The sequence below is a fragment of the Melopsittacus undulatus genome, chromosome 1, assembly GCF_012275295.1.
Source record: "Melopsittacus undulatus isolate bMelUnd1 chromosome 1, bMelUnd1.mat.Z, whole genome shotgun sequence".
Lineage (NCBI taxonomy): Eukaryota > Metazoa > Chordata > Aves > Psittaciformes > Psittaculidae > Melopsittacus > Melopsittacus undulatus.
In genome coordinates, this window is record NC_047527.1 from 143,415,555 (window position 1) to 143,438,678 (window position 23,124).

Genomic DNA, 23,124 nt, shown 5'->3' on the forward strand with positions numbered 1-23,124 from the left:
TGGTCTGTTAGAAGAGTCTCCAATACAACCACTAAACTTCTAAATTCTGCTTGAACTGATTTATTGCGAAGGATCCCACCCAGCAACAAAACAAAACAACCAGAACTTCAAACACACAGAAGGAGGGAAGATTCAGGCCCTCTGAAAAGAAAGAAATGTGCTAGACAGAGACTAGGGGACACATGTTGTGCAGCATGAGCATAAGTATATGTTCTGTATTGCTTGGCTGTAGTAGCTAAATTGTACAGTGTCATCACTGCACAAGATGCTATACAGTGTATCCTAGCTGAGATTTTACTTCTTAATAATGGCACCCGCAAACAGCCTTGTGATGTATTGTCATATCCCTAAGAGAGGGACAAGATGGGTAAAGAGGCTTCTGCAGGGCACAAAGAAAACTTAGTACCTCTTACTTCTCACCACATCTGCTTCTGCAGGAAGGAAGTGCAACCTCCCAACTCCACACTGGCCTCTCCATAGTTTGTGCATTCAGACACTCCACAGTTCTCATTTCTCTTCTGTGCTAGTATTATCTCCATAAACTGACATTCAAAACCCAAGATTTTGTTTGCTTAAAGAAGGAAGCTACAGTTGACAAATGTAACAAAAGACAGTGGAAAATATCTTCTAAGATAATTTTACCCTACAGCATAGATATGAACAAACTTTGGGAGAAGCCATCTTAAACTAGGACTGAGTAAAAGATGTAGAGCTATGATGAGGCTACCTACAAAGGGACCCCTAAATATGTTTTATTTCTGCAAGCCCTGGGAAAGTGATTTCAAATAGATATCACAAATAATAGTGTCACATACCATAGAGTACTGAGGTACAATACCATTGGCATCCCCATGGTAAATGTACACTGCTCCTCTATAGTTATCCTCCTTAGGCGCTCCAATGGCAACATCTGCAAAACAGTACAGATTATAAACATTTCATGATCGCTGCCATTAATCAAACCTTTTTCCCGTTTTAGAAGCCATCCATAGGAAAATTGCTCCCCACAATGAAGATGATCAGCAGCTCATGTGGACCTGGCTGCAAGGAACTTGTTTGATTTAATGAAGAGCTCATGTTAAGATAAACTTTAAAAAACACACAACTGTACATGAATTTTTACACACATGTGGCTATGTAACCTTAATTAGAAACACGTGCATGTCGTGTGTGTGAAAATGTGTGTTTATTAACCAAAAACTAGGCCTAAAAAGTTCATTTAGAATCCCTTCATATCAAAATCTCCAAGCCAGGGGAACATCAGCTTTGTGAACCAACATAGCACTGCCAAAACATTTATTGCAGTGCTACACTACAATTAGTTTACTGGAAAATCCAAATCCAAAATGAGGCTGAGTATATTAAATGGATAAGCAGGAAGAAAAAAAAGAATGGCTGCTGAGGATGCACATTCAAATCGCATTTGATCCAATTTAACTGCAAACTCCTTTGGGAAGAGTGATCCCACCTCCCATTCTCCTCACCTAGTTGGATTTTGTGACTATACACCTGCTAAAATGAAAATCTTTCCAATGGCTTCCTACCCGCAGACTGATCCAGCTCACTCCACAGTCTCTCCATCATCACAATTGATCCACAAGCAGCACCAAGAACATGCAAATGCATGTCTGAATGCAGAGGAAGAGCATGCCCATCATTTGTGAGGGCAACCTGCAATGGGTTAGGCTGGGTTAGGCTGAATGGGATAGCACACCCTGAGTGGCCTGGAAGAAATAAATCCAGGCACATACTAGGCAAGTCAACCTTTGTTTGGAAGTCCTTAATCTGTGTTGCCAGAATTCCAGGCAGAAAAGGCGCCAACATCAACACTTTGCTCTCACCTATTGCTATCACTGCATGGGGCCTCACACTGAGCAGCCTGTGAAAGGAGCAGGCTTAGAATAAAGCAAAGGAAAGAAATAATTAATAGAGCACATGTTATCATGAATGAGAAGCTACTGCTTAATTACACTTCATGATAAGAAACACGATTATGTCATCAAAACTAGAGAGGTGTGAAGATATAAGAAATGGGAAAGAGAAAGAATTCAGATGTGCTTCTGTTTTGTTCAGGGCATGGCTATTTAAAGCCTTTTGTAAACAACACAGGGAAGAAGAAAATGCAACAGCAAGGAAAGCAAAGCAACGTTAATGTGATTGGGGTGAGAGCTGCATGGACATGGACTAATCCCAAATCAACGACAATCAGCTACAAAAGGCTTTATCAGACAAATCCTACACAAGCACATTTATCTTTATCACAAGCTCAGAAGGAGCAATGGATGCCACACAGCACTGAACCATGAAAAGAGGCCAGCGGTGCCACCAGTCCTGCTGGCATTTCAGGAGGAAAGCACACCAACCTGGGAATCCATCATCATCAATGTCACCGAGTGCAGCCATGCTCTCCCCAAAGTGCGCGTTGTAGGCGCTGTCACCATCCAGGACGAGCTGCTCTTCCAGCACTCCCTAGCAAGCAGGAAACAAAACAGGGTCAGGGAAATGGTGCGAGCCCTGGATGATTCAAGCCTTCCCATGGGAGCCATCCAAGTGGCGGGAAGCACCTGGGAACAGCTGCAGCCTGACTCTTGCTCTCATTGCACACGGATCACCCAGGTGCTGGGAATGTAATTTATTTGGGTTTTTAACCTCCTGTCTTTCACTTTGGAGGGAGAGAGGGAAGAAAACAGAGTGTGTGAGTGATATAACTAAAACGCTAGATTAACTGAACTCAGTGATGTAACGAAATGCAGTCACAGGGCTTGGTGAGCTCATGAAGGTTTCCAGATACCTAAAACCTAACAGCCCAGGGCTCGCTCTACTGGCAGATTATATCCAAGGAGCAAAATCCTCAGTCCAGACTTAGTCAAACTAAACTGCAGTGAGTGAAGGAAAATTTTCCCCTAAGCAAAAAACATTTGGGCAAATGGATTTGAAAACTTTTTAAGTATTGGGCAGAAGGATTAAAGCAAAGTCCCCAAAAAGCCTTCTGAAATGAAGAATAAGGGAAGAGATTTAATGAAATAAAGGGACAGAGGAAAGTTCAAAAGCAAGCTTTTTACTCCTGTGCCATGAGAAGCCTTATATGGATCTGGTATTTCTTGCCCACCCACTTTCTGGTCAGATACATTGGCTTTAGTTTCTTGCTGTCTTACCTCAAGGGGAAGGGAACATTGCCACAAGAAAACAAAATTCAGTTACGCAACGTAACCCTGTACCCACCTCCAGGGTTGTTTTGGTTTGGTTTTGCTTTCTTTATGAATGAGAGCAAACTGCCCTCTGAAACATGCAATAAAATCTTTTACTTGGCTGTGGGGACTTGCTGACTTGAAGAAAACCCCACATAAAGAAACTGAAACGCAACAGGGAGGAGACAGGCCTGTACGTGCGACTCATTTCTCTGCAGTCCTCACAGAAAAGGGCAAATATAAGTGTATTAAATCTAGCACTACTATGCATGCTTGCATGATGAAGCAGTTTCTCTGATCTGATGCAGCAAACTCTCAAGCAATGGTGCTTACAGAATGGAACAGAGTTTGTGATGCCCAAACCCCAAAATAAAACCCACCATCCTGCAAGCTATTGCTCCTGCGAGTAATTTGTGCTGTAGGAGTATAAGAAACTCCTACTGGCTTCCTGACTGCTTTTTGAAAGCTAGAAAATAAACCCCTGCACACTCTTACTGCAAGCAGGAAATGATGGCTATTATCTAATTGGCATTCTACACCCTATCCTGAAGATCGAGCAGCAGCACTGCTCGGACAGCCTGTGGATCGAACTGAAAAAGTAAAGCTCATTTAAAAGAGGAGTAATAACAGAAAATGAAATGACATCAGAAGCGATTCTGAAGTCTCCCAAATGCTGCCTATAGGACTTGGGATGAATAGTAATCCTAGCATAAACAAACTTCATACATTAAAGTTCATATAATACTGGTGGGGCAAGCCAATTTCATTTTAGTCCATAACAACTCCTGGTTTGATACCACAGGACTGGGACCTGAATATTAAGTAATAATGCATAAACAACCACTGTTTTCCTATAAATACCACATAAGAATGATCCTGTTTTGATGATGCAAGAAAGTTCAGGTCTTTCCAAGACTGTTGTTCAGTTATGTGAAATTCAATAGTAGTACCAGCTGATAAGAACTTCCCCTAAAGTCTCTGTATGAGGCATAACATAAAGATAACATTAATTCAGCCTCTGGTTTCTCTTCACGAAGTCTCCTAAGTCCCAGACATTTGTGTTCTAATTTGTAGGTCTTAGTGACCACCCAAAACACAAAGGGAACTCAGTCAAAGCTGCTGACTCCTACTTGGTTTTGGCATCAGATTCATGTACAGCCACAAATACCACAGAGTTTCAACATAAAACCAGAAGCTTCCCCAGACCTCCTCAAAAGATTCACAGCTCTGTGATGAATGCAGGCTGGTGTCTGGGAAACCAGGATGCCAGATGAGTTTTCTGTGACTTCATGCTCTGCTAGAGACATCCAGAGCCCCACTGTTTGAGACATCAAGTTTCTCCATGGAGTGCTGGAAGGACACTAGTGTTACCTTGCCCGCACCCACACCCTCATCCCTTACCAAGCCCTCTGCTGTCCATACTCACGTTTCCTCTGTTGATATAGACTGTGACTTGACCTTCATCTCTGATCTCAGAAAACATAGGTGCTCCGACCAGCAGGTCTGACAACCCGTCAGAGTTCAGATCAACTGCACATAAGGAGGAGCCAAAGTAAGAGCCCATCTGTAACCAAGCCGAGTCACAACAAAGCATTCAGTATCTGCCCACACACAGGAGGAAATCATTTAGGCGTGTTTTCTTGTTTTAATTTCAAATGATGACTTGCTGCTTTATCACTCACAAGCACTCCTAAAGAGAAAGCTTAGGGGATAATTCTGGCAGGAATTAAACACTTCATCATAACAGCGTATCAGCTTGGACGTTTTAACGAAAGAATTAAATTTATACCTTTATACCCTGCGACATGCTTAAGTGAGACACTTAAAGACCTTTCTTATATGAGCTTTCACTTGTCAAATGCTTAAAACCAGGAAGGGGTGAAATAAGTTTCCCAGACCAAAGGCTGGCAAGTGATTATTCATGTCCAATGCCAGATTTCCTAAAGAGACTTGAAATTGAGTACCACAGATCTTCTGCGGGTGTGTTAAAGAAATGAAGAAAAATAGGCTAGGGGTAGGATATCCATGAAAATGAGCATCTAAAATTACTTCTTGACTGTGGTCTGGCTTCCCCTGCTCTATTTGTACCTGTTTGTATCAGTCACCTTCAAATAGCAGTACTGGTTGTGGGGTTTGATCATAGCCTTTCTTCTCATGTACAGGCAGGTGAGTTGAAACAGAAAGACTTTCAATAAACATTTTTTAGTTGATACACAAAAAAAACCTAAGTGCCACTTTCAATCTAGAGATATTACTGCTTGATGAAACCTAAATGCTTAATTTTAAGAAATTCATTAATTTCACTACTTAATTTTTGATATGTGTTAACATTAAATGCTAACAATCTCCCAACCAGCACCCACATAACTCAGGGACCTTAATAGCTCAGGGGGACCTTATAACAGTCTTCCAATACATGAAAAAGGTCTACGAAAAGGTCTACAAGAAACCTGGAGAAGGGCTTTGAACAAGGGCCTGCAGGGACAGGACAAGGGGAATGGCTTTAACTTGCCAGAGGAAAGATTGAGATGAGCTCTTCCCTGTGAGGGTGCTGAGGCACTGGCACAGGGTGCCCAGAGAAGCTGTGGCTGCCCCATCCCTGGCAGTGCTCAAGGCCAGGTTGGACACAGGGGCTTGGAGCAACCTGGGCTAGTGGAAGGAGTCCCTGCCCATGACAGGGGTTGGAACTGGATGAGCTTTAAGGTCCCTTCCAACCAAAACCAATCTGGGATTCTGTGATTATGAATTTCAAAACACATTTAAACACAAGAAAGAGACCAAAAGCAAGAATGATATTCCACCTTTTTTTCAGCCACTTCTCCTAAGGTACCGCAAGGCATACTCTTTCAGACCAACTACAAACCATAGCCTCAAAATTAAAATCAACTTCCACAAGAAAATTGGAAAGATTCACTTCTGACTTGAAATTGAGAGCTGTTTACATAGTAGGAAAGATTGAGGTTACAGAAATCATTATTTAGGTTAAAAAAGATGAATCACACATCATTTACATTCCTCATTGTGGATCTCAGGCCTTCTACGCCTGATAAATTTAGATACACCAGCAAGAGCTACCAGGCAAGCAGGGGATGGGCAGCAGCGACTGTTCTATGAAGTCCATAAGGTTTAAAAGCTGCTAAATATATATAGTAGGGTGAGTTAAGGATAGAGTTTCAGTTTGTAATTCAGATTTCTGTGTCTGTGTGGGTTTAAGGTCAGACCTCAAACATCATTTGATGCCAGTTATTTTGTAGCTTAAGCTCCCTTGTGGGTTTTTTATTTGTTTATTTTTTTAATCCACTTAGGTTTTACAACAGATTTCTCATGGGTAAGGAGAAGAAGATATGAGAAGCATTTCACTATGTATTTAGGCAGTTTTCAGGGAAAGGCTATTATTTACTTGACTGCAACATGGTATGCCTGCAGTGTGGGTGAGTTCACAGCGCTGTGAGAACCTGATGTTTGTTCACTTAACATGTATAACAAGGCACTGGGTTCTCCTTTTTCTTCTCTGTATTTGATTTCCCAGCTCAGCCTCCAGCAATAAAAAGGAGATGGAAGAAACTGGCCTGCTTTAAACTTCTGTCGAGCCAGAATGCCAGAACAATGAACTTTCATACCACTGAGAAGGATGCAGCACTTTGTGAGAGCTCATTTCCAGGCAGGGCTCATTGCTGAGCATGTCTGGTTATATTTCAATTACAAAACAAAGGAAGGGTGATTCGGGACAGCCTTCTTTTTCAAATAAAGTTCTCATTTGCATTGTAGAGAATTTGTAGAAGACAGATGCTAGGGGGAAGGAGGAGATGACAGCCTACAAGTATTTGAAGGATGCAAATAATTGATTATTTAAGTTACATATTACACAATCTAATGAAAAAGGAAAGATTTTGGCTGAGAGCTGCAAACTTCCTGATAGTTCTGTTTATTAGGCTGAGGAATAGTTCTCTAGGAGCATATCCTTAGGGACATTTAAAAGTCAACAGAGAAAGAAACGAACAGGAAGCAATCAAACACAGGAGATGCCCTGGATGAACTGGGAGGTCTTTTCCTTTCAAGATGTCTTCAATTCTGCTAATGCAGAGAAAGATAGACTTTGGAGAGGCCCTAAAATACAAGTCACACCATCCCCCTGCATAGCCTTGCAGTTTTCTTCTATTCCAGGCATGTTTTTTGAGACTGTGTTTTGTTAGGAAAAGAATAACAAAACACGCTAATAGTCCCAGTTTGATGATACAGTCAAACACTCCATATCTGTCTGAGAGCAGCAGGTCTTCCCACAGCCAGAAGCCACTAGTAACCTTCTCCTTCTGTATTTCCAGGAGAACACAGGCAGCTGTAGGTAAGGGGTGTCATCTCCCCACTGTGTTATTCCCAAATAAGACATCGCTTTATTGTACCTATAGGTAGACATACCATCCACTTCATTTCCCCTGCAACACATCTCCAGCAAGCCCTCAGTGAAGAGCACAAGCTGTTGCCCCCTCAAACACAACACTGCATGTGGAGGGGGAGCTGGATCTCACTAGCATTCACTAAAATTAATGGTGAGTGCAGTTTAGCAAGAGCAAAAGGCAGAACTGATTCATGGTGAGAAGGGGGAAATTGCAGCCTCTTGAGGTAATGAAGCTGCTCCTCCATAAAACAGCACAATCTCCCCCACGTCACATAGGAAAACAGACTGGCGCTCTTGTATCACACCAAGCTCCAGGCTACCCACATCTCCCAGTAACATCTAAGAGGAAATCTCTGTGTGTAGGCTCACTGGGCACCCCACGTCCCACATCTCAGAAGGTGCTGCTACAGCTGCATAAGGTTAAACAGAACCACTAGGACAATTTGCAGCAAGACATTTCATGTCAGCCATGTGGGCATTGAGCAGACACTGCAGTTATGACTGCTATAGGAGAAAGGGCATACAACTGGTCTGCACAGTAGGTTTAGCTCTTCTGGGATGATAAGAAGAAACAGCATTTGCTTGACAACTCTTGAAGCAGTGGAATGAAAACAATGCTGAGATGACCCTGCCATTATTTGCCATTATTTGCCCCTTCTCTACCTCTTAAAAGAAAACACACATACATAAAAGCTCACCTTTTTTCCCAAAGCCTGAAAAATCTTTACCAGAGAGCCTGATAGTCTGTCTGTTCTGAAAATATAAACCTGAAAAGCAAAAGAAGAAAAAAGTTAACCGATACTAACTACGACGCACATAATGGTGCAGTATTGTTGCTTCCTAAATAATAGCTAAATCATGATCATGGCCATTGCTATTGCCAAGATCCAATGTCATGATCACTTTAATGCTCAGTCTTCTTTCAAAAGACAAAACATAGAGGTCCCCATTTTCATTATGAATTACAGGCCTCTTTCTGTAAGAAATGTTTGAATATCTTGTCACCTGCATTTTTTGGTGCACATTTATGTATTTAAAAGCAAGTAGTAAAGATACTTTCCAACTAACAACAAGTGGCATCTGGAGGCTGCCTGGAAATGGTAAAAGGCTGAGAAGGCAAAACCTGCTTCCCTTGTCCAGCCTTCCTTTCTCAAGGACACATGCCTGCACGTACTGCACCGCAAACTTCATAATGCTTTAGCAAAGGTCAGAGCAGAAATCCCCATTGGACCACCCAAGGCATTTGCACTGTTTGTGTCTGAAACAATCCGTAAATCAGGAAACTATTTAAAACATAGTTCACTTGTTACTCGTTTCCACAAGAGAAACTGTTTAATCAGGAACTTCCAGGGATAAAAATATTGCTATGAGCTCTATAACAGATCTTGTACCAAAATTTATAGCCTAAAATGTATGGCTTGTAGAAAGGGGCTCTCTTTGACAGCAAGGCTGGCTCCATTAGCCTTTGAGACTCCTCCAGTGTTTGACAGCCTCCCTCCTAGCAGGTGCTCAGAGTCTGCAGGACAGAGGATCCTTACTTCCAAGGCCACGTGGCAGATCCAAGCACTTGACACAGTTAATTGTGTGGCAAGTTATTAATAGGTGGCAAGACTGAATTCAAAGCTGTTCTCAGCTGAAAACACAACACAGATTTACTGCAGACAGTTGCTCTAGATATAAAGGACTCCCTGGGTTTTTTTGCAGTGCAGCAAGAGCATGTTGCCAGGTTGCACAACTCCAAACCCAGCCTTAACTAATGACACTCTTTCTTGCTTACTTTGGAGAAATGACTCGTTCATTAAGAATCTTGGCTTTACCTTCAGTGAAAAGGGTGTGACAATGCTAATCACTTTCTATCAGGGAAGTGGAAAGGATTAGCTTATTAGAGAGTGAGGAAAGCACAACAGGATTGCTCAGCGTAATGTCCTGTACTCAACACCTCTTACAGTCCCTTTGCTGTGCGTTCCTGCTACCCACATCCCATGCCAAGGGAGGATAACGGGAGCTGTTACAACTAGAGCAGCAGTTTTGTAAACTATAGGAGCAGGTGATTTCTCATGGATCTCACATTAGCAGCTGGTTCTTTCTCCCTCCTTGGACAGAAACTAAATCTGTTCCACCAGGAAACAGGTTGGAAGGAAGGTGCATTGGAGCAGTCATAACAGAGCACCTGGGATAAGAAAGCTATGTCTTTGGGGTGTACATGTCTACTCAGTAGCAGCTGCGCTGCTACTGTATTCCATACATCCTAGTCATGCCAGGTCAGGTAATGTGCCAAGTTCATCCTCTACTTTTACTCGGTTTTCTCCACTTGTGCTACTACCTTCTGGGACATGGTTACTACTAGAAATAACCTGCCTAAACCAAGGTATAGTGTTCATGGTAGTGGAGACCTCTCACTCCTCAGGGTACTGGAGACAATCCACACCAATTCATGTCCCTCTAGAAAAGAGCCAGAAGGACAAAGATGGAAGGGGGCTGCAGGACATCTCTGCTCAAGCACATGGTGACAGCAAGTTCCCAGAGGTTTGGAGTTTGGAGAAAGGAACAAAATCAGATCATTTAAATCTCTTTCCTGCCTCTTCCCACCTTTGTTTCAGAGGTGTATAAGGGTCACAGTGCTCACCCTCAACTGGCTCCCTTGATAGCAGCTGACTACTCATCCCAGAAACACCAGGCACACCTAACTCACCAGCCATTTCCATCTAGCCATTCACTTTCTTACATCTTTGGGACATTAAACATATGTCTGCCTACAGGAAAACCATGGAGTTGGGGTTCCCTTCTCAAGAGAATATAAATCACCAAGATATCAAAGTACAGCTGGCAGAAACACAGATTCTAATCCACTAAACTTCAATGTATTATGAAGTTTTAAGAGGGAGAAAAAATCTCTTAGTGAATGGCTTTTCAAGCTACTAGAAATGCTACCCTGAAGTAAATACTGAAATAGTCAAATGTATGAAGAAAGCAAACAGAAGACAAACTCCTTTTTTCCAAGCTTTTTCATTTCCAAGCAAGGTTTAAGTGATACCTATACATTAAAAATCCTAAATAACAGCAGTGTGAAAGAAATGTTTCCTGTGTCTTGTTATAAGTAACTATTATAAGGATTGGGTGGGAGAAAAAGGGAAGAGAGGGTTGATGACTTCATCAGACCACCTCACCTCTTCTCTGCTCAATGCTTCAAAACTACCCTGTACGCAAAACTCTCCTGAGTTCCGAGATATGTGGGAACTGCACCAAAACTGCTGGGTTTGCCCCATTGCATCTGACCACATTAGCATTTGAGAAAAAGCCGCACCTTTCCGATGCCTCCATCCTGGGGAGCTCCTCCTACAACGTCCGTGCTAGTCGGCTGGGAGAAATGACCTGCTGTCACTGCATATCCTGAGAGAGGAGATGGGGTGGGAAAGGAGGGACAAGACAAATAAGTAAATAAGCATGAAAGGGAAGAGCCTGACAAACAGGTCAGCCATCTGGATCACTGCTCCTCCTGGGCTGTACACTGCTAGCGTTCAACAACATTCTGCTCAGGATGTGCCAATATTCTGCTCAAAAGCTCACAGCAGTGGGAATCACAGAATCAGTGAGGTTGGAAAAGACCTTTAAGATCACCAAGTCCAACCATTCCCCAGCACTGCCAAGGCCACCACTAACCCATGGCACTGAGGGCCTCATCTACACAGTGTGTGAACATTTGAGGGGCAGTGACTCCAGCCCTGCCCTGGGCAGCCTATTCCAATGCATGAGCACCCTTTCAGAGAAGACATTGTTCCCAATATCCGGTCTAAACCTCCCCTGGTGCAGCTTGAGGCCATTTCCTCTTGTCCTACCACTTGTTCCTTGGGAGCAGAGACCAGCCCCTCCTGGCTCCATCCTCCTGTCAGGCAGTTGTAGAGAGCTGTATGAAGTGACAGTATATCCCCCAGTACCCTTCTGACAGCTTAAAAGGAAAGGGTGTGTGGAGCTGGGTGAGGGACACACGATGCAGGTACAAGGAACAGTTTGATAACTGTGAGTCCAGAAAGGGAAGCAATAAGACAGGAACAGGCACAAACACAGCAAAGAAACCACATCACCACAGAGAAAGTATCACATCAAAGAGCAACAGTCTCACACCAACCAGACAGAAGTGTCCTCCTTTGGCTAAAATCTCTGCCCAGGAAGGCTTGGAAAATTACATGCCTTTTTGGTTGAGGGGGGACAAGCGGAGGACAGTGGGCAGAGAGGTCAGAGATGTTAATGGCTTAAAGAGATTTTTGTTTAGGTAAGAAGAAAAATGTGAGGATAGATCAAAGAAAAAAGAGTGTATTTGAAAGAAGCAGATCAAGGATTCAGTCTTATTTGATATATTAAAATGATATATAATAACTGAAGATGGGTAGAGTGCTTTCCTTCTAAGGCTGTCTTGTATTTGCCTTGCTCTTCTCCTGTAAATTATGAGGCTCTTGTCTACATTGTAAGACTATAATTCAGGTCTATCAGTGGCAAAACCTATTTATGTCCTCAAATACATATATGTATACTCCCATTTAGCTGACACCAAACAGTATCTTCCAAGTGGTATTTTTTAAAGACTAAAGGTTAATGGGAAAATGAGAGGTCAGAGTGAGTCTTTAGTCAAACAATATCAAACTACTGACTGTTGGAAAAGCTTTCTAGGTCTCAGCAGTCTGAGGCAATGGGGATTTAGTGGAAGCCTTTAAGTGCTTTAGGACATCAGCTGATTTTAGAGCAAGAAAAGCCAAACGAGTTAAAGGTGTACTCAAACCTACAGCCAATCTTTTCACAATCTTTTGTTGCCAATGACTCACTTCTGTGATGCTTTTTTTGTTGAAATAAATTTGCATCTGCAACATACATCCTGTAACTGTGTTTCGTGCCCATCTTAAAGTCTGGTGTAAGCAGACACAACCTAACCACTGACAAATGATTTGTCCATCACAAGGCAAAGGCAGGAATGTAGGTCTGCTACCATCCAACTTGTTTTTCAGTTGAAATGCACTTTCCGTATCAACTTTACAGCACCAAAGCCCTGAAATCTGTTGTTCAACTGAGCCAATCTCACAGTGAGCACCAGAGAGCTGCTTACCAAGGTATGTGTACCGCCTGCCTATCATGGCATCATCGTTTAGCTTGTAATATGTGTTGTCAGTGAGATTCAGTACTTTGACAGTTCCTGTCCAATAATAAGATCCCGGTGCACCCATGATGACCAGCTCCTATAACACGAAAAACAGAAAGGTGTGGGGGAAAGGATAGGGGAATACATAGTTAATGGTCAAAACTGGACAAAAAATCATGTTTTACACAGTAATGGAGAAGGGATGGGGTATTAACTTAAAACACCAATTGTAGGACCATCTATAACAATCTCCATTCTGTGTGTATCCATTCCAAAGATGGAGGTCACAGCACACACCCTAAGACACATATTCTTCCCCTTTTATGGTCCACTTATGCTCAGCTGTCTTGCCACTTCCATAGGCCTTCCTCAGCCTTACCAAGCATCAAACTCATCCCTGATAACACAGTCCTCCCAAAAATCTCTCTCCACCTGCTGCCTTTCCCAACCATTCTCCAGAAGACCTGAAGACCCTCACCAAGAGACAGAAGTGGCCTAGCCCACCCAGAGCCACCATTCAGCTATAGACCATGCCCTGATGCTGGCTGACATGCTACACTAACCAGTCATGAAGGATGCAGCACAAAGGATTTTGATTTTACAACTATGGAGCTAAAGACCTGCCATGCACTCAATGAGCAGGGTGTGTGTTATATGATGGTTGGTACATTTTGCCTTGCTCTGTCATTAGATATGCTCTGCTCTTCAAGAGACAGCCTGGCTATAGTTCATTAGGATCACTCAGCCTGATTCAGGATTTCAAAAGACTAGAAATCTGACAAAGCTTAACCCAGTATCCAAAGAGAAGTGATCATGGATAATGCTTTTGAAGCAAAAATCAAGGTACATTTACATCCAAGAGAGATTGAGAAAATTTTGCCCCAAAGCATCCTGCATCCTTGCATGAAAACTACTCTTAGATGTGGTTTTAATTACCCTCAGCAAGGGACCAAATTAAGGCTGGGGAGCATTAAGCCTAGGTAAGTTCTCCACTGCTGGAGGAGGCATAAGGACAGCTGCTTTGCCTCACATCTCCATTCAATGCAAAGCCATGAGTGGACTCCGTCCTTGAGGGAAAATGCTCCCATGCCTGGGATCCCTTCGGGCGACCAGTTCCAGTCAGAGGGAGATGTTAAATGAGAGATTTTCTTAATAAGACTATTATTAGGTATAACAGAGACAGGACTGAAAACCCAACCCAAGAGCAGAATGTGCTTGGCAACAGCTTTTCTCCTTGGGAGGGGCCATGCCCTCGAGGTCAAGGGATCATTTGCCAGCAGGAACAACTACCATCAGCAGTGCTGAATATAAGGTAGGGGCTTGCCTGTTTGACCCAAAAAGCCATTTATCTGCATTTCCTGCTCAGTGAGCTGCCATCAGGTTGAAGCAATGAAAGTTCAAAGATATCTTTTGAACCAGGGTAGCAAAGGAGGATTTAAAGCATGGGAACAGAAACAGACTGGAAAGAGCAGACAAGCCAGGAAACAGCTGCTGCTGTCTCAGTATCCAGTTATCAGAGAGTGCCACTGTGGCAACACTGCCTGCCATCCCATTTTACTCGGAAATCACTTTCTGCCATTTCAGAGAGCACACTTGTATTCTGCTTGTATCAGCCTGGACAATGAATTCTGTAGACCTGTGCATATATAAGAAGGGGTAGGTATATACTTGACAAGACAGTAACAAAACACAAAAAAACCCCAACCTTAAAACTTTACAAAAAGACATCAATACATACATAAGGGAATAAATTCATCCTTGACATAACTAAAACATTGCTAGTATTCTTTCCTGGACAGTAGTTTATGGTCCATTATCTAGAACAGCTCAGGAGCATATATTTTACTATTTTAATTCTTCTTCATCTTTTTGCAATAAAGAACTGAAGCAGAAGTGGGGGGAAAAAAAGCTTATCTTATGAATGTATATATAAACATATATATATATAGATACATATACCCACATACACCAACAAAGCCATTTAAGGAGAAGTGTTTTACATCATCACTTCAAGAGTTAATATTAGGCACAGAAATATCTCTATGCAAGCTTTGGGATGTACCCAATAAAAATATTCCCTGAGTACATTTCTCAGAGTCAATTCATTCACTTTTGTCTGCAGACCTTGAATCACCAATAGACCTATGCATGAACCACTGGGCAAGCATGGCGCAAGATGCAGGTACCCGGGAGGCTGGATGATGCAGGAGAGTGCTGGCCAGAAGGGACCATGCTCAGCACTCAGCCCTCTGTCCAAGCCATGCCTGGGGCTGCCCTTCTGAGTCATGCAGCAGGAGAGCTGCTCACCAACCCCATCCCTCGTACACATTCACCCCTGCTCACCTCTGTGAAGAAGCCTGCAATCCCTGCCTGGCATGAGCCATGCTCCTCCCCGTACTTCTTCTTGTACTCTGGATGAAGAAGGGAAGAAATAAACTGTGGTCATCCCCAGCACAGCACACATTCTCCACCCAAGCCGTCTGAATCACTAAGTGCACAGCCTGGAGTGACACCAGCATGCAAGGCTCCTGGGTTTTACCAATGGATCTGACACCGGTGTGCACCATGGCAGCATCCTCACCCACAGAAAAGGGCAAAGCAAGGGGCCTGAAACTGGAGACACAGACAGGGAAACACTAAACAAGCAGTATTAGAGCAGTATGATAGCTGCAGCATCACCCCAGTAAAGGTGCCTCTGGCAGGCAGATGAGCACATCTGGGAAGGGAGGAATAAAAGGTGACGCACATGCCTGTGTGCTACTGACCCAGACAACAGCCTTATCTGAGGGATGCTGGGGTCTGCTGCTTTTCATGGCATCTGCTCAGAGCTCCCAGTTCACAGGGAACCCAATCAGCATAGTTTCTGTTTCTGTATTTTATGTAGCAAATGTTTCAAACCTGAGGAATTTTGACTTTATCTTTTTGCAGAAGAGGAAAAAATATTTTTAATAGAAATACACAGTGGGGGAACCACTTTCCACCTGCCTTTAATCCAAACATTTTCCATTTAGGAACATTTGAAACTTCCAGCCAAATCAGAACCTTCACAGGGTTTTTTTTTTCCCCCAGAGCATTATTTCCACATATTTACCACACTAATGAGTGCCAAACTTCACCATATTGCTACTTCCTGGATATTCCAGTAAATCAGGCTCCAAAATGATCCACCATATAGCCTGGTAATTATGAATTTGATTTATTTTCTGTTAAGTAAGCACCATTAACTCATTGCTAAATGCTAAAGGAAATCTAATGAAATCAATGAGCAAATTACCTCTTTGGAACCAAGCAAGTTCTTTTTTAGCTGCACTTTATCGAAGATCAAAAGGAATCAATCATAAACTGCTGCCTTAGCACAGATATGTTAAACTTAAACACACACACCCCCCATTCCCTCTTTATATATTATATATAGTCTTTTCCTACCATCATAGAGATGTTCAGATTTTAAGGAATTTGCTGAGGTCATACCAGTTGGACAGGGAGAGGTTTAGTTGAAGAGACCACGCACAACAGTGACTTGATCCACAAATCACAGCCCAAATGCCTGACGCTCCTGGCTGAGGCAGGGTCCTGCCAAAGCAGATGTGTGTCCCAGCAGACCAGGAGGGCCAGACGCACACTTGAGATTCCTCGTGGGAATGCACAACAACAATTCCACTGAGAAATGAAGCCTATATTTGCTCACAGCTACTCAGAAAGTGCTGTGGCTCTGAAGTGCCGGCTCTCCATGTACAGTCTCTCACAAAGCTGGGCACTCCTTGCCTGGGAAAAAAGTGTTTGTTTATTGATAGGAACATTTTTTATGCAGGGAGCTCAGGAGATGAGGTTTCTCCTTCTGGCATTTCCTGCAAAATAAGTTGTGCACATCCTGAAGGCACTGCCTTCGCTACAGCTGGGTTCCCACCCTTGCATAGGATGAAATGCACCAACTTCCACATCCATCCCGTTCACATGCTTTCACTTCAAGCCAAGGGTTTTCCTTTACACTGTGTTCTGAAGTGTGGACAGACCTTGCCTCTTCACAGTTGTGCTCTTGACCTTAGTGTAATTGAAAGCAAAATGCCACTAGTCCCATGGAGGTCTTGAAGTATCCTTCTGCCTTACCTGCTAAATTAGGCAGGAGGCTTTTGTAATGCCAGAGCTCAAGGCTTTAGAGACTTCCTTCTTAAATCCCGCTTCACAGGATATACTAAAGGGTCACAGGTTGATGATCAGGGAGCCTGAAAAACCACCCAAGGGACATGAGGAGAGAAGACTTCTTACACACCCACTTCTTTGGAGAGCAAGCCTCGATGGCTCACTTTGTCAGGCCCATAACCACCCACTGCAAGTGTGTCTTGCTGGCAATTTGATGGATTTAAAATGTTGTATTTCCCTATAAAATTGTATTACATTTAGGTCGTGGTTTCTTTAAGAATCCCCTTCAAAAAAACCAGATGGCTCAATTTGCTTTATAATGAAAGAGGAAAATTGCCATAGGATATTTAACTTGCACAACAAAAGATCTGGGTATTTCAGCAACACGTAAAAACATCAAACATGTTATCAGCTTTTCAACTAAGAGAGGGGAGATTCAGGCTGGGTGAGGGGAAAAAACTGTGTACAAAGAGGGTGGTAAAACAGTTGCACAGAGAGGTGATGAATGTGCCACCCCTGGAGACATTCAGTGCCAGGCTGGATATGGTTCTGGGCAACTTGATCTAGTTGAAGATGTCGCCGCTCAGGGGGGTTGGACTAGATGAGCTTTGAAGGTCCCATCCAACCCAAACCATTCTATGGTTCTATGATTTCCCAGCTTGAATGTCTCCAAACCATCTCCCCACGTAACTTCAGCCACCTGGGAGGCCCCATCCATATGGGCCTGTGGGTGCAAGTGATCACTCAAGCTCACCCCTAAATTTGGCTGCAAAGAAAAACCAAAGGCATGCAAAGCCATAGGACAGCAGAAGGAATGGCAGATGCTTCAGCAATACAAGGCAGTCATAGAATAGTGATAGATGGATCTGTAGCTTCATGTGCGTGTGTTCAAACATGCAAAATTGCTTCATTTCTTAGGATAAACAGAGGATTTTCTTCTGGTAAAACAACACATGCACAAAGATGAAACCATTTCTCCAGACAAGTTATTGAATTCACTGCATGTTTTATTATAGTACAAATTTTGCCTCCTGTAAAAACCAAAAAAACCAGGGAGACCAATTCGGATAGACAAGTAAGCTGAACCAAAAGTCCCAACATTAGAGAACACAACACAGCTGATATTCATCTGCAATATATGTACTAGAAAAGAACAGAAACATACACATTCTTGTTTTCATTGTCAGGCCACTGAAAAAAGACAATTACTCTTTAGATGAACCAAATTATTAACTGCAATGCATAAGAAATAGGAAAGATTTGTTGGCTTAAATGCTTATTGTAACATAAACTGAGTTGGCATGTCCACAGCAGCTCATACTTTGACAGACAGGGTTCATAGCTTTATATGATGTTTGGTGGGTTTTGAGTCACTTACATTGCCACTACTATCTGCTCAAACTAATGGCCCTACATTTCACTTAAATAACCAGTTATGCTTTGGTTGTAGCAGCAGATAGATGGGATTGCAGTATTTCAAGTAAATGCCAAGTCTGGATATAATCAGTGCTTCTCTGACCTGAAGAAAAGGCATCATAACTTTCTGACTCAAATAAACATGTGATGATATTTCTCATGAAGAATAAACAGAGCTTGCAGAAGAAGAAGAAATGGATTCTCTACAGTGGCTCAGCGTGACACACAGCAGCGATGCAAAGCAACGACCATTCTTCTTCCCCACAAGTATCAAGATCCATCCCATCATGATGGGGTTTGAGAACATCACGCAAACTGATTGACCTCATTTCCTAACACCTCTGAGAGAAAAAACAGCTTTAGTGGCATTTTGCAAGACAAAACAGAAGCACAGAGTCCAAAACACCCCAGAAACTGAGGCTATTTGAGCATTTAAAGCTCCATTGGCACAGAATGCACCACATTTTGGTGGGGGGAATCAAACAGACACATTCCCCCCAATGGTGCCAGCAGCCCAGTCCAGGGTTTCCAGACACAGGGCTCCTGGATTCCAGCATAATCCTTTCAGCACTAAAGCACCCCTTGCCAGCCCATGTAACTCCCACTTGCAGCAATGTACCCCCTGCTCCTCATCCAAGCAGGGCTCCTTTCCACCCACGCATCCATGATCACAGCCCAGGGCAGCCCCCACTGTGGATGGTCACCTCCCAGCATCAGACTTCTGCCTCCTCCTTAGAGCTGGTCTGCCTCTCCCAAGCAGCAGATGTGCTCAAAAGGCATGCAAACCAAGATTGCTTCTACTTCCCCTACACTTTGGTGCACAGCAGTGATGCCCATCACTTAAACAACACTGCCATCCATCCATCAACGATCAGCCAACAGGATGTTGCGCAATCACTGTGCCAGCTCACAGTTTTTGCACACCTGACTAGCAACATTTGCATGAGGTTTAGATATTGCATGCAGTGGATTCTGTAGTTTCTGCACAGCCCCAGGCAATAACCGCTGTCATGAACAGAGCCTTTGTTTTTACACTCCTTTATTGTTCTTCCTCGTCTGCCTGCAGACTGCTGCGCAGCCCCAGTTACACAGACCGCAAGCCACTAAACTAACTGCTGTGGCGACAGCCGATAGCAAAGCAGTAAGATGAGGCTGAGTCTGGAAGAGGTGGTTGCCTCCTTGACTTTGAAGATGTGCCACGAATAAACACAGAAAGCAAGAAAGAGAGGAAAAAGATGTTAGAGGTTTGCAGCCATGATGATCTCAGGTTATAAGAGAAGGGAGGTTGAGGAAGAAGTGATTGGATAAAACAATATACAAAACAAAAAGGATAAGCTGTGATGTGTGATGATTCTTGAGGCAAATGTTCCTCAACAACTTCTCTGAGCAAACCTCTCATAGTCTCTAAGCAAACTTCAATGCCATAACAGCATAAGCTCCAGAGTGCAATAAAATCCTGCATCTACCATCTTCACAGAGGGAAGCAAAATTGGACAGTTACAGTAAACTATCATTTGCACTGGAAGCCTCTTCCTTCCTACCTTACAGTGTTTCACTGCTCTAGGAAGAAACAATAGTAATCTTTCTGACCTAGCATTGTGGTATTGGGTTTGCACCACAAAGCAGGGATGTTTTGATGGCTCCCAGAAAACCAAATGTGGTCTGGATGTTGTGGGAAAACTCGCTTGTCCCTTTGGAAGCAAGGCATGTGAGCATGTGCTGTTCCCCTTATTTACTAACCAAGGGGTCCATCAGTCTTCCCCACATACACCACCAACTCCTACCACAGAGGAGCAGGAAACCATCCCATTCCTCCTCATCAACTGGGCTGTTTCTCACAGTAGTTGCAGCCACCCTTCTCTGCAAACTGAATACACCAGGGGAATGAAGAGGCAGCTCCTTTTTATTTTGGAAGGCCATTAAAACTACAGGAAAAATAACCAAGTGAAAGCACTGCCTGGAAGACTCCGGCTCCATAAGCCAGCTATACCACAAAGGTCATCCAGATCGTATAAACCAGATTAGTTCCTACTCAAAGAGATTGTGTTAAAGTATTAGGCTTGCTGCTGTTCTCATTAGCTCTCAGCTGCTTCCAGACTTCTGTCAGCCCTTTCAGGGAAGCCGGACAAGGATAAGATGGATTGAGACTATGTTGTTGCACCACTACCATCCAGTCAGGAAATTTCCATTTCCTCCTTCGCCTTTTAATTATTAAGCCTGCTTTATGTGTACAGAAAACACACTGTGTATGAAGTATGTCTGCTCCGAAGTCAGACTCCTCTCCCTTGCTGGCAGAACACTGCTGTTATACAAATGAATAACCCATCCCAAGGTGCATGCACATACACAGAGACAGATGAAGACTGATGCGCTTTCAACTGGCCTGCCCCTTCACCAGTATGGAGAGCCAGCTCTGGCTGTGGACCACGTGGACCAGCAGTCACACCAGCCTCTCACAGGGCTTATCACCTTAGCTGTGAAGGAAAACAGTTACAAGGATGACTGCAATCTTATTCCACAGCAAGCCTCAGACTAAGAATCCCTCTGCGTGACACAGCACGGCTTTCTCTCTCTTTGAGCTTGTGTTACTGAAACCTAAAAGAAACATGAGTAAACAAACGCTGCCATCCCTCGTGATACTTTGTGATTTCATGTCTGAAGGGGGGACACACACACACAGAAAATCAGTCCCAAACCTCCCACTTTCACTCTAGTGTGGAGTGAAATTAAGCCAGCATTGCACTGCACCAGCCCTGCCAACTTTCCACTGGCTGCTCTGCGTGTTCTAGGCCCACACAGTTCTATTTTCTAGCAATTCCTGGCAAATATCCTGTCAGATTAGCAGCACTTTTACTCTGAAGACATGACGCACTCTAAAACACAAGCGGTTCATCTCTTCCAGAAACCACCTCCCAGCAGCAGCCTCAGGCAAGACACTTTTAAGGTGGTGCAAGAGCAGTGGCACAGGCTCAGAGGGAGCCCCGAGCAGCATCCTCATGTGCGTGTGTTGACCATAAAGTATTCTGACACAGATGAGGTACAAAATCCCTTATGTTACAAATAATGACTGATTTCAGGGCTGGGAAACACACAGCCCTGGAGCTGTGTGTTATCTCCAGGAGCTGTGCACGTTTGTTGTAGCAAGTCCCAGGGTAAAGCCTGGGGGAGCCACCGCAGGAGAAAAAGGGGGTATGGAGCAGACCCAGCTCTGCCCTGGTACATGGCTGCTTGCCAGCAGCAGAGAAACTTGTTAGGACACCCCCTGTCCCACTTACTAATGTCAGCAGCAAGCCTGCTCTTGGCTGCTGCCAATTTTGGATGGGGATGGGGTAGGGGGAATTAATAAAGGTGAATAAATAAATCAATATAATCAGAGGTTTCGCCCACAACAAACCCTGCTGTGACTTGGCCTCCAAATGACCACACTTCCTCAGGCTCCTACAGGCAAGGGGGGAAAGAAAATGCCAAGGACACAGGAGAAACCAGGGCCACTTCTTCCCCCAGCTGCTTCTCTGAAGGCCAAGGAACCTTAGGAGATACCCTGCCTTCTTCCTGACAACACACTCATGCCCCTGCTTTAGTTAATTGCTCTTGGCAGAGGAGATGCTGTCTTCAGAAGTCTTTAGGAAACGAAACACGATACAAGAGCCTCACACGCACCAGAGAGCTGGAAAATTAAAATGCTGACACTTTGGATTTGGAGTAGAACCAACAGGCACAGTCACCCCTCCTCAGAGCCAGAGCCCTCCCTTTCCATGCACCCCAAACCCAGACATTCAGAGGATCCAAACAAGGACCAAGACACCATATGGCACCTGAAACACAATAGTAGTTTAATATAAACTGCTGCAGAAGTTGCCCAAAGGGAGCAAGGTGTTAATCAACCATAATTTCCCCCTCTAGTCCTCTGACGAATCACAACACAAAACTGAAAGTGTTCTCATAACGTGGGCAAATTGGTTACTGATCGCAACGTAATGCAGGATTTTTACCATGTGCCATAGAGAAGCATGAGATGCCAACTCAGATCAATATCTCCTGATCATTCACATAAGGAAGGAGAGAACTGCTGTGTCAAAACCAGCTCGGACACATATTATTCCTCTAGTAAAGTGTGTGACTTTACAGCCACACAGTAAGTCACAGGACCCAACTTCACTCAAAACCCCACCACTACCCCAGCTGTGCCACAAGGCAGCCATATGTTACCAAAAAATTAATATTATTGGTAGTGAGGGTGGTTTGTGGATAATTTTAGATGATTTTTTTTGTGGATGATTTATTATGGGTGGTTTCAGAAATAAAGGCAAAGCCCAGCAGCTGTAAAATGGCACCGCAGCAAGAGAGGTAAGAGGTAAGCCCCATTCCTGGTTCCCACAATCCTTACCTTCATAGCAGGGAAAGAGCCTCCTCCCATTGGGCTGCAGGTTTGGGGGAATGATGTTGCAGAAGCCATGAGGCAGGATGTACTCTGTCTCATAGTAGATGTTCTTCCAGCGGTGAGCACATGCCTGCAGAGATCACATCACATTGGTTATTGCCCCAGAGTCACAGGAGAGCCCTCAGACCAAGGCAGAGCACATGTGAACAGGACCTCTCAGCCTTAACATTGTTGTCCTCTGCAAACATCCCACTCTTCCAAGATAAAGCATCTCCTCACTGTTAACTTCTGCAGCTTATGACACTGCTGACCTGACAGTTCAGCCTTCATGTGTGTGTGACTGGAAAACCACAGATCTCAGAGCAAGACAGAGCCCGTGCCAGGTATTTCAAGATCTCTCACTATGAATCCTCACAGCCAGTGAAGTTTTTCTAACTCACGATGCAATAACAGAACCCAGGCGAGCCAGAAAACA

At 43.7% G+C, this 23,124-nt stretch overlaps 1 protein-coding gene across 1 annotated transcript in view; it reads right to left on the bottom strand.

Annotated features, from left to right (window-relative positions):
- Positions 1–23,124, bottom strand: part of ITGA9 (integrin subunit alpha 9) — a 213,540-nt gene that overhangs the window by 175,131 nt on the left and 15,285 nt on the right. The window contains exons 4-11 of the mRNA XM_034062975.1: positions 22,656–22,779; positions 15,056–15,123; positions 12,680–12,809; positions 10,889–10,974; positions 8,283–8,351; positions 4,615–4,752; positions 2,364–2,469; positions 816–910 (exon numbers count right to left, since the gene is read on the bottom strand). Of these exons, the coding sequence (XP_033918866.1) occupies positions 816–910; positions 2,364–2,469; positions 4,615–4,752; positions 8,283–8,351; positions 10,889–10,974; positions 12,680–12,809; positions 15,056–15,123; positions 22,656–22,779 (816 nt within the window). The remainder of the gene's footprint in view (positions 1–815; positions 911–2,363; positions 2,470–4,614; positions 4,753–8,282; positions 8,352–10,888; positions 10,975–12,679; positions 12,810–15,055; positions 15,124–22,655; positions 22,780–23,124) is intronic.